Genomic DNA, 13,163 nt, shown 5'->3' with positions numbered 1-13,163 from the left:
CAGTTTACACATGGTATAGAGACGTGTTTTAATCAATCCAATTACAAGTGGAACCAGGTTTAAACGTGGTCTAAAACATTTGAATTCTGTCCATTTTTTGACAGTGGCAGATCAAATTTTTAATGGCAGGGCCAGTTTTCAGAGGGGGGCCAAGTTATTCAATTGGTGTTTGCACTATAGAGCATATAATTCTTTTTGTCTTATTAGAAATACAGTATATATTACTATATATAGGTCTATCATATTTTTAGGGGTTAATTTTACATCTCCATATAGCAGAGATATCAGAAAATCATAATTTTACCTGCAGTGTTTCTGTGAGAAAGAAAATTATTGCGTTAACAAATATGGCAGACTGGGGAGAGTGTTGTAACATGGGGTTAGTTACACTGCCCATTTTAGCAGTCAGAAACAGCATATTCATCTATATCATACACTCTAAGATCAATTTAAGTGTACAGGAGAAGCTGCACATGTCTTGGTGCCAGATTGTAGGTTTTATCTTTATTTTATTTATCTTTTAAGAAGCTGATTCTAATGACAAACTAATATTTTTCCTCTAGCATTCATTAGATGAAAAAGCTGTTTCATAAGTTTAGTTATATGCTAAACTCTCAAGCTATCTTCAATCTCACTTGCTAAAAAGTAAATATGTTATAGCTGGTGCATTTTGGTACATTTCCCTTTTTTGTAGTGCGCCTGGGCATTGAAAGCAAAGGACAGACAGTGGTGTCCCTGCAAAAATCGGTCAGAGTCTGAATGCACAGACTCTTCTCAGGAAACCTGTGGCAGACTTTGAATTTCAGAAGAAGGGGGAGAAATGATAATAGTGTTAAAGGGATTCACCCAAAACTGAAAATTGTCATCATTTACTCAGCCTTTACCTGTTCCAAACATGTTTGACTTTCTTCTGTTGAACACAAAATAAAATATTTTAAAGCAAGCTGGAAACATGCAACCATTAGCCGCGTTTCCACTATCGCGCCTAAAGCGAGCGAGCCAGGGCGAGCCAAGGCCAGTCGCGTTTCCACTATCACTTCCGGGGCGTAATCGGGCCAAAGCGGGGCTTCCTTGGGGCCAGCGTCCGGCCTTTTTCGGCCCGCCGAATACCTTGGGCCAAGGAGGGCCAACTGGGGCTTCGGGGCGGGGTTACGTACAAAGGCGGAGTTTTCCTGTCGGGTAAAGAGGAGACAAGATGCTTTCTTCCCTTACATTTGTTTTGCTATCGCGCTTGATCAACTCACTAAGAAAAATCTGTGTTCAAAGTAAATGCCGCCGAACTCGAATGTCCTTAACCTGGGATCGCTGTCTGGCCTTACACCAACAGACCACAAACTGTAAAAAAGCAATTGCTTCGGTGTTCTCCATCTTCCAGCTCTCGTAGTGATGGCAGGTTGTGTTTGTGGTTATAATTTGAGTTTTTTGTTCCCGCTGAAGTGGGCGGGTTGTGTGACGGGTTGTGTGACGTTTGATTCGGGGGACGTTCTGGGGGCGGTGTTTGCGTGACGCGCTGCGAGCAACTAGCCCGACAGTGGAAACGCGACATGATTTCGGCCTCATTTCTCAACCTCCCGGGCTATTGGCCCGGCCTGGCCCGATTAAAGCCCTGGCTCGCACTGGCCCGATAGTGGAAATGCGGCTATTGACTTCCATGTTATTTGTTTTTCCTCCTAAGTCAATGGTTACAGGTTTTCAGCTTTCTGCAAAGAATCTTCTTTTGTTTTCATTAGTAGAAATAAATTATTCATTATGGGTGAACTATCCATTTAATTAAAAATAAAAATTGTTAGTTAGTTCACTTTGTTCTTTAATAACGTTTTTGCATTAACTGGATATATGGTTGCTATTAGTTCACCAAACTGAAATAACTTTAACTCTGTATTCTGGCTGTGTTTCTAAATGTGAAGAACATGTTCAAGTGTGTTAAGTCCTAACCTGATGCACAGCTATCACTTGTGGTAAATGTCATGAATGATGCAGCTATTTAAAAAAAAAAGCAGATATTTAGACGGCGATATTAGGTCACGTTCGGTAAATGATGTCCATCTTTTTTACAGATTGGGCTTCACAGTTGTTCTGTAACCTTCTAATATTGATAAAGCACATTAATTTTAGGTTTCCGAGTTGCACCGAAAATGACAGAAGCAGTATTTGCTTACACTATCGATTTCACCATGAAGCGCATATATGACAGCTATGAGCGGATTCACGAAAAATAAACCTTGTAACTCTGATCAACGAATGACGTTTAGTCTACTCGCATATGACTATCAATTTTGGTCCGTTTTAAAGCAATCCATTTTAAAAGAGAACTGTACGGCAAGCAACATTGTGACCATTTTAATAGTTATTTTAATGTATTTGGGAACAAACCAGTCAATCTGCAGGGATGAAAAGACTTGTCATACAAGAAAAAATACAAACCAGATTCCAAAAAAGTTAGGACACTGAACAAATTGTGAATAAAAAAGGAATGCAATTATTTACAAGAATATAGATAACATATCAAATGTTGAAAGTGAGAAATTTTTTAAATTTCAGGCCAAATGTTGGCTTATTTTGGATTTCAAGACAGCTACACATTCCAAAAAAGTTGGGACAGGTAGCAATAACAGGATAGAAAAGTCTAATGTACATATTAGGAGCAGCCGGAGGACCAATTTTGCACTTATTAGGTTAATTGGCAACATGATTGTGTATAAAAAGAGCCTCTCAGAGTGGCAGTGTCTCTTAGAGGTCAAGATGGGCAGAGGATCACCAATTTCCTCAATGCTACGCCAAAAAAATAGCGGAGCAACATCAGAATAGAGTTTCTCAGCGAAAAATTGCATCGAGTTTGAAGTTATCACCATCTACAGTGCATAATATCATCCAAACATTCAGAGAACCTGAAACAATCTAAGACGGCACTGTATCACAAACAGGAATGCTACTATAATGGAAATCCCAATATGGGCTTAGGACTACTTCCAGAAAACATTGTTGGTGAACACAATCCACCGTGCCATTCACCATTGCCGGCTAAAAGTCTCTAGGTCAAAAAAGAAGCCATATTTAAACATGATCCAGAAGCGCAGGCGTTTTCTCTGGGCCAAGGCTCATTTAAAATGGACAGTGGCAAAGTGGAAAACTGTTCTGTGGTCAGATGAATCAAAATTTGAAGTTCTTTTGGGAAAACTGGGACGTCATGTCATCCTGACTAAAGAGGACAGACACAACACAAGTTGTTATCAGCACTCAGTTCAGAAGCCTGCATCTCTGATGTTATGGGGTTGCATGAGTGCGTGTGGCATGGGCAGCTTACACATCTGGAAAGGCAGCATCAATGCTGAAAGGTATATCCAAGTTCTAGAACAACATATCCTCCCATCCAGAAGTCGTCTCTTTCAGGGAAGACCTAGCATTTTCCAACATGACAACGCCAGACCACATACTGCATCAATTACAACATCATGGATGCATAGAAGAAGGATCCAGGTACTGAAATGGCCAGACTGCAGTCCAGATCTTTCCCCCATAGAAAACATTTGGCCCATCATAAAGAGGAAGATGCGACAAAGAAGACCTATTAGACAAGAATGGGAGAACATTCCTATTCCTAAACTGGAGCAACTTGTCTCCTCAGTTCCCAGACGTTTACAGACTGTTGTAAAAAGAAGAGGGGATGCCTTACAGTGGTAAACAAGGTCTTGTCCCACCTTTTTTTAAATGTGTTGATGCCAGGAAATATAAAATCAACTTATTTTTCCCCTTAAAATTATACATTTTCGCAGTTTAAACATTTGACATGTCATCTATGTTCTATACTGAATAAAATATTGAAATTTGGAGCTTCCACATCATTGCATTCAGATTTTATTCACAATTTGTAGTGTCCCAACTATTTTGAAAATGGGTTTGTAGCTGAAGTAACGGGTATCACTGGCGTTCGACATGAATTAAAGCGCATCTTTATGTCCACGCTTTGATATAAATCAGCAATGACTTAAAGGAGAGGGGCACAACAGGGCCCAAACCCATTTAAACGGGGGCTAGTGCCCCTGTGGCCCCACCCCTAGATCCACCCCTGTTTTTTGGCCTTTCCTGTGGTAGTCCAAAATGTATTCAATTGGATTGCCTTCATATAGTGTATGATGCTTTGGTTAAATGCATTCCAAGGGGGATTAAAGGCCACCTACTCTCTGCCTACTGACCTCATTTGTGATCATTATGGAACAGGTTGAGACAAAGCACACTATTTCGATCAAAATAGCAGTCGGCATCTACACAATTGGCCTGAACGTTTGCTTTTCCATTTGCTAAAATCAACCAAAGCCAAATCAACTAAATATCAGGTAAATATAAATGAAAATCAGTTTATTCACGCTCATCTTACTGAGTACTCATGGGAAATAATGTAGAGCGTGATAAAATGACAAAAGTGGTTCAAACAGATGCATTTTAATTCCTGTTGGAAATGGTAATGCGCCTTGGCTGACCACTTGGCTAAACTTGCATGTTAACACCAGGTGGAAACAGGTCCTAAGGGTCATTACTATACTATTTATTTTACTACTGCTTAGTAAATCCAAACAGAAGTGAACTGGAGATTTCCATGAAAAATTGATTTTTCAGTAACCACACTGTTTGAGTGGCAAAGGTATTCTCATGTGTGCTGGAATGAAGCCCAAAAAACTTTTTCCATTTGCATCTGCCATTTTCCACCACTAGCAGGGCCCAAATGACAAACAAAAAGTCTTCAAACAGGTAGCCCTAATCACATCTCACAACATTTCTCACACAACCTTGCCTTGTTGGATTGTTAGGATCTTAGTATTGCAGCCATATCTATCGCCATCCCTTACATAAATCCCTAACCTAACAAATCAAGGGCATCCTCAACAGACTTACAGTCTAATTTACACAAAACAACTGGGTATTTAATAATGGAGTAGTCACTGGGTAATGAGCTTTATGTTAATAAATTACCTGATAAAGAAGCCAATGATACATGTAATTACTGGTGTATCATCTAAATTCGATTAAGGTAAAGTTGAAAGTATTCGTTGCAAATTCCAAATAGGAAAATCAAGTTATCAATGACTATCAATACAACTTTGTTTACAGTTTTTTAATTAGTTATTTACATACAGTAATTAGTTATAGTTAATACAGTTAATAAATAGTGCTAGTTTTGTTTTGAAGTCATACTTACATGCAACTTCAGATCGAATATTCAAAGTAGCATGTCTCAAATTGTCATTGTTAAAAATGAACGAATGTGCAAATATAAATCCAAACAAAACTGAACTAGAGATTTACATCAAAAATTGATTTTTTAGTAGCCACACTTTTAAGTGGTAAAAAGTATTCTCATGTAGAGCTGGAATGAAGCCCAAAAGTGCTTGATCCATTTGCATCTGACATTTTTTTTCACCACTAGCAGGGCGCAAATGCCAAACAAATTAAAAAGTCTTCAAACAGCTAGTCCTAATCACATCTCACAACATTTTTTCAGCCAACCTTGCTTTGGATTGTTTATACCCTAGTATAGAAGCCATTTCTATTACAATCAGTTCCATAAATCCTTAACCTAACAAATCAAGGACATCCTCAACAGGCTTAGTCTAAATTTACACAAAACAACTGGGTATTTAATAATGGCGTAGTCCAGGGGTCACCAATCTCGGTCCTGGAGGGCCAGTGTCCCTGCAGGGTTTAGCTCCAACTTGCCTCAACACACCTGCCTGGATGTTTCAAGTATAACTAGTAAGACCTTGATTAGCTTGTTCAGGTGTGTTTGATTAGGGTTGGAGCTAAAATCTGCAGGACACCAGCCCTCCAGGAACAAGTTTGGTGACCCCTGGCGTAGTCACTGGGCAATGTAAGAGGGGCTTTATGTGAATAAACCACCTGATAAAGAAGCCAATGAAACCTGTAATTACTGGTGTATCATCTAAATTCGATTGAAATCACACAGGGTTGCACGGTTTACTGGTACTGTAGTAGTATCGCGATATTATGGTTCCAAAATACAGGCAGTGCTACGGTAGTTTGTAAGCGGTAGTATCGTCATTAATGGTTAATCTACAATAGATAATGCTGTATGTGGAAAAGTCACTAAAATGCTCACACGTTTGTGCAACAATAAACCATTTTGTTTAAATAGTCTGTGGAGCCGTTTAAGGTTGCAAAACTGTGTAGAATTCACACCTTTTATGGTTGCCTAATGCACATTTACTAACGCTTCAGTTCGAACGCACATCTAAATCGGTTCATTTCTGTTCCTGTTTAGGCAATGTCAACCAATTTGGCATCGTACGATGTCTAATGTGAAACATTGCGAAGGACGATGACATCATCGTCATAGGCGGAAATGAATTAAATATTTATGAATAATTAATTAATAACAAATTAATTATTTGTAGCCTACCGTTTCAACTACCTGACCCGCATGGTCTTTATTTTACCCATAACCAAATCATAAACAAATAAAGATAAGTTACACACAGATTAACACCTGTCAATCACTTTTTTTTCCGCGGGACTCTGGCATGAATAGGCCGAGTGATCTGTGTCGTAATAATGGCGTCAAAAAACTTGGTTGGTAAAAAAAAGGTGCAAAACCAAAAGGAACCAACCAACAGTATCTGAGGTTTTCGCTAAAACAACTAAGTACAAGCGTGAAAGCGAAATATTAAAGCAGTGTACTGATGCTGTGACACGTTACCTGATAGATTCAAAAGACCGAAGAGTCAATAGACAGAGACAACATTATTTAAATATCACGTTTAACAACTATAGTGAGACGCGACCCAGCGGTACATCCTTGATAAACTGTTCGATGTGCACTGCTCTCTGGGCTGACTGCTGGAGTTCAGAATCTGCAGCGCATGACAGAGTGTGTGTGTTTGTGTGATGTCGTTTTCAGCAGAACAGTGTGGAAGGAGGGCTTTTCAAAAATGCTAGATGAAACACCAGTGTGGACGTGGATCGTTTTCGTTCTAAAATGCAATTTTAAAACTAAGACATATTAGTGTAAACAGAGTCATGTGTATTTTTCGAGAGCGGGTTGCTGCTGCGACGGAGGCGGTACCGGCTCAGCATTGTGATAGCAAAATCTATTAGTCATCGGCAACGGACAATGGCATCGTCTATCGAACCAACCTGTTAATATGATTTATTAGCGACAATATCTTAAAAAGAACGACTCACAAAGTGAAATTTTGAATTACTTTGGAATGTTACCTCATAAGACTGAAAAAACAAATAGATGAAAAACCCAAAATAGCAACAGGAAACATTGAAACAATTTTGACCACTTCATTCTAGGCATGGGACGGTATAAGATTCTGATGGTATGATAACCTTGGATAAAAATATCACGGTTTTATGGTTTCACAGTATTGTGATTACTGCTCTAAAATATGTCTTTTTAATGTCTGGGTAAAAAAATAAAAAAAAAATTTCCCTTTTGAACACAATGCATTTAATTTTGTGAAAGATTTTACATATTTTGGAGCAGTAAACATGTCAGGCTAAATAATGAAAATGAATCACTGAGTTCCGCTGTCTTCATTAGTTTCAAAAACACAGATTTCTTTAAAATTTAAACAGCATCTTTTCTGCTGGAGATACTGTTGTCCTAAAAAACCAAAATGTAAATAAAAAAATATTACATATACCTTAGGAACGGTAATACAGAAAATGTTGGTGGTTTTAAAACCCTGACTTTTCCAAACCGTGGTATACTTTAAAAACTGTTATCGTCCCATGCCTACTTCATACAGCCTAATTTTGTTGGAAAAATGCTCGTTTGAAACAAATTTCATTTGGTATAATTTGTATCTTTATTTTAATGCATTTTTATTGGTCAGTTATCTGCAACATAAACAGAAAGAATGAATACATTTTAGGTGAAGTGAGGTGCATATAATACTTTTTGGCCTTAAGGAAATTATGTATTACATTCAGGTAGGCCTATTATAAAATTAAATATAGTATTTCTGACAGAAATTCTCTATACAAGTTGTTATGAATTACAGTATCACAATACTACTTTGTATTGTGATACTTTAGCTGGTATAGTATCGTAAGATTAATTAATGGTATCGCAACAACCTTAAAGTCACACACTTTGACTATCACCTTCTTAATATAATTACAGAAAAATATTTGTTGCAAATTCCAAATAGGGAAATCTTATTATTAGCTAATGACTATCAATACACGTTTGTTTACAGTTAATTAATTAGATAATTACATGTAGTATTAGTTATAGTTTATTAATACAGTTAACTAAATAGTGCTAATGTTGCTTTAAAGTCTTACTTTTGTGCAATTTTAGATCAAATATTCAAAGTAGCGTGTAACAAATTGCCATTGTTCAAAAAAAGAAACCAATGTGCGAATATAAAACCAACTCAATCAAAATTTTAATCAGACTACCACTTTCAAAATCCAAATGGCTGATAATGGCTGCTGAATGATCACCTGTCGGTAGCCTGTGTTGGTCTAGACCAGATATGGAGCATTTGTTTGCAGAACAGAGGGCATGAAGTGTCAAATGACTGCACCTGTGCCCCTGACACATACATGAGGATGTGTCAGGCTCTATCATTTCCCTTCAATTCATATACATGTAAAAAATATAAATAAAATAAAAAATCTACCCAGACAGCATTTTAAGGCATCAAATACCAAATGCCATTCACTATGTTTTGATTTACAACACATAAACTACTTCCGCAGTAATGTCAAAAACCATGCTGTAAGCACCCACAATATCCAAAATGCTTTCTAGGTCGGAATCACACTAGGTTTAAATATGTATTTTATACTATAAAGTCTGAAAATTGTAATTGAAGATTATTGCTTCAAAGAGGCCACAGTGTTTAAAAAGTGTATAAAAAATTAAATTAAAAAAGGTCAATTTAAAATAAATTTAATAAATAAAAAATAAAAATATATATAAATTAATGTAAATAAAATAACTTACTTTTTTTCTTATTAAAATTAATTATTTAAAAAAAAATTAGGTTACTCATTATAATTTGAGGATCAGTTGCATCTAATAGGCTTTGAGCACTCAATGTCCCATGTGATGCTATAAAAATGATTCTAAAGATTGGCAGCTTACCGTGTTCTAAGATTCAGACCAATAATATTGCCATATATAATGGTTAAATGTTATACAAGCAGGCACAAGCTAGTCAAGCAGGTAGCAGTGGATTTCCAATATGAAAAACAATATTGTGCTAGCTATAGGTTTTGTAATATAAAAAAACGACGTCCATTATGATGACATAAATACATGCAAATGTATATGCTGTTAAAACGGCCACTTCATCATGATTTTAAAAAGAATACAAACATTATCTAATTTATAATGTCAAATATGCTGTCCTGATAAGGTTTTCACAGTGCTGGAGGACAGTAAGATATCACTGATCTGTCAGTCCAGCTCAGAAGACTCGTTAAAAATCACTAGATCGCCCAAATCTGTTTTCTAATGAGCCTTGAAGTTGGAATGTGATATACTTTTGAAGGAAGTATATGTTTTATGCGTGTGTTTGAGAGGAAACAACAGCTGTGGATGTGAAAAACAGGAGTGGTTGTTCCCCACCCCCATCCATCGGCCTACAACAATGAACAACAAACACTGCACATTTCATTGAAATGTATCGCCTTTCCCACATCAAATTCGCAGCACGGGTAAACTCACGTGTATATTGAATGATCTTACCCCCAAAATCCACAAGGGCAGCGGGGAGGAATACTAGGCGGCTTGCTGCGCTCGCTTCCTGTGTCCCCCATGGTGGCGATGTGAAGGCGGCAGGTTTCTGCAGGAAACTTCGGGGATCCGCTCGCGGCCTAGTGCTTGTGCGGGAATTCCTCGGCTCGAAGTTTGATGAAAAATACCTTACAACGAAATCCCCGAGCAGAAAATGCAGCGTAAGAACTGTAAGATGCGGACACGAGCGGCCGCTACCATAAATTCGAGGCAATTTTAACAAAATATAAGAAACCAACGGCCGCGTACAGTCCGACGGACCGCACCGGGAGTCGAGGCCGATCAGCTGGCGAGTGGAAGATACCAACTCATGAATAGGGTTTTGTTAATCATGATTAAAAATCATTTTAACCCATATACGTAGGATTTACGCCTTATACACCAAATCATATTATAAAGCTAAATGTATATCATGATGGTCAAACGTCTGTACATAATATTTTAAAATCGCGTTTTATTAATGTTTTAGGAAACCAACATCCCCCCAAAATAAACTGGAGCAGTCCAAGCTGTATTCCTTGTTTGTAAAGGGGATTTGTGCTTTAAAGCTGTTTAAGTACAAGACCTGCTGCAGACCCTACATACGGTGAACTGCTCTCACGGTGGCCTTGACAACTTCACAGATTTAAGCAAGTTGTACACTATGACATTGGAAGTATGAAATATTACAAATACATGACATTGAATATCACACTAGCAGCACACTGGCTGAAGGCCATACAGTAATGCTTCTTTCTCTCTGCTAACTGGAAGGTAGATTCTAGTCATTGAACGGGTATATGCACTGTAAGTAAATTACAGAAATGGACATTTTAGAAGAGATAACAAAAATTGCTATAGAAATAGCTGGCTAGCCCCAACTAAATAAGCGTTTTAGTTTAAATGTTATATACGATGCCTTGTGTATTTATACAATAGCACACTGACATTGTCAAGGCAACATAAATAAACCAATACAAGTCAGGTGTACTGTCAGACTCTGCAACTAAAAAAACAATGCACAATTAGAGATTCTTACAGTAATTTAATACAGTATACTTCATATACACACAAAATAGTCTATATTAAAAAAGCTAGCTGTTACACACTTTCATTGCAGCGATTATTTTTATATGTTGGTTTCTTATTCAAAATCAATGCTTAATAAATACATATACATATACACTGCACATGCAGACTTTTTATGACAACTGTTCCAATGGAATTGACGTATAAGCAAAAATGTAGGTATCAAATAATACAAATAGTAGTCTAATAGATGTAATATAATAATTGTAATATTAAATTGCAACTAGGGAGGCTCCGACAGGCTTTATTTGATCTATACCAATATTGTCACTTGCTCACTTATTAGAACTTTTGTCATTTACATTAAGTTTTATCCTTAAAGGGCACCTATGATAAATATCATCTTTTGGAAGCTATTTGGACAAAACTGTGTGTAGGTATAGTGTGTTCACAGTCATATTGGAGTGATATAAACTCAATCATTGTTTTTTTTATTTCCTGACGTTAAAATAGGATCCAAATCCCTCATTTTGAGGCCGACATAGGAGTGCAGTTTCCCTGCCCACCGAGTTGATTGATTAACATGCTTTCGTAGTAACGTGTATAATCATATCAGCAATACAGGATGTGCACAAAGCAACTGGGATTAAAAGATCTGTTCAGCTCTCTGTGATCATCAGTCAGTCATAATCAAATGTGATTAAGAATGCGTTTTACAAGTTTTAAATGTTTTTAAAACAGTGCATGTTTGTAATGAATTACAGCAATTTTACGGCCTTTATCACCACAGCCGCATGTCAGAACAATTATAAAAGAAGACGCTTCAATCCCGGTTTGTGGATGTTAAATCGGGTTTATTTTGTACATTAACATAATGGATATCCATACAGCAGTAGATATTAACGTGTATCCTGTCACAATAGCCATGCAAGAACAAAGTTAAACGCGAGCTTTGTAATGACATTGAGTGTCACTCATCGTTGCAGAAAAACTTGAATTAACTCCACAACAAATACATCAAATAATCATTGGTAAAGTTCTTACTGTAGTATTGCTCACAAACGTTACATGAGATCTGCTTCGTTCATGTCTGTCACTGTGCTGTTTATCTGACGCACACAGCCAGAGATTGTCTAAAGCGCAGGGCGCAAAAGCAATAAGGGCATGTCTGAATCCACTTTTGCTATTTTAAGGACGAAAAAATACACTCTGCGCCGCGGTGCATGGTCTAACAGGGTTGTGCCTATTCTCTTAATGAGTTATGGGTGTGTTTTGAGAATAAACCAATCAGAGTCTCATCTCCAATTTCCTTTAAGAGTCAGCAACGTCGTGCCATGGCGCATTTGCTATTTACATGGCAGACTTTGTAAGTGGAAAAACTGAACGCTTCACTAGCAAAAAACAGTTAAACAGACCATCAGCAGCGCAAGGATAAAGAACGAGCCTCCTCCAATCGGCCTTTACTTTCTCTTTCTCACCCTCGTGGATAAGGAAACAGTGTTGTACGCTCTCCCTAAAGACATCCTTTAGCCTAAATAATTAATTTTCGTTTGTTAAGAAAATTAAATATTCTGAAAGCTATAATAAATAATCTGATGGGTATTTTGAGCTGAAACTTTACAGACACATTCTGGAGACACTAAAGACTTATCTTAAATTTTAAAAAGGGGTAAAATAGGTGCCCTTTAAAGTTCCAATACATATGCATGATTTCATAGCAGCTAGTTTACTGCTGCATCATCCAATCGTTTCCATTACATACATATGCAAAATGAGCCACAACATTGTGACCATCTGCCTAATTTGTTGTCTGTTCCACATATGGTGCCAAAACAACAACGACCTGTTGAGGCATGGACTCTTCTAGATCTCAGAAGATGTCTTGTGGTTTCTGGCATCGACACATTAGCAGCAGATCCTACAAGTCCTTTAGGTAACGAGGTGGAGCTGCTAGGATCAAACTTGTTTGGTCCAGCATTTATACCACACAACAGCTTAAGATCTTTAAGCTTTACCTCTTCGTCATGTTCTTCAAACCACACCCAAACAATGCGTGCAGCTCAGCAGGGTGCCTTATCCTGCTGAAAGAGGGCTTTTCCACCAGGGCTCACCATTGTCATTGATGGGTGTACCTGGTCACAAACAATGTTTAGATAAACAGCATGTGACAAAGTGCAGGAATGGACCTAGGGTTTTTCAGCAAAACTTTGCCAATAGTATTGCCCTCTCCATAGACTTGTTGACATCCCACAGGCATCCTGCTGCCATTTTTTTCAGGTAAATGGCACACACAAACACAGCCATTCACGTGATGTAAAGGAAAATTGCACTTATCAGACATTCACACATATAATTGGTCAGCAAAAATCACAAGTCTGAATAG

General features: G+C 37.6%; 1 protein-coding gene across 1 annotated transcript in view; it reads right to left on the bottom strand.

Moving 5' to 3' along the window:
* The window catches only part of zfand3 (zinc finger, AN1-type domain 3), a 42,796-nt gene extending 32,734 nt beyond the window's left edge, over nucleotides 1-10,062 (bottom strand). The window contains exon 1 of the mRNA XM_056471080.1: nucleotides 9,725-10,062. Within this exon, the coding sequence (XP_056327055.1) occupies nucleotides 9,725-9,795 (71 nt within the window). The 5' untranslated portion in view covers nucleotides 9,796-10,062. The remainder of the gene's footprint in view (nucleotides 1-9,724) is intronic.
* Nucleotides 10,063-13,163: the final 3,101 nt, after the last annotated feature.

Source organism: Danio aesculapii, chromosome 13, assembly GCF_903798145.1.
Source record: "Danio aesculapii chromosome 13, fDanAes4.1, whole genome shotgun sequence".
In the NCBI taxonomy this organism is placed as follows: Eukaryota; Metazoa; Chordata; class Actinopteri; order Cypriniformes; family Danionidae; genus Danio; species Danio aesculapii.
This window is presented reverse-complemented; position numbering and strand designations above follow the sequence as displayed.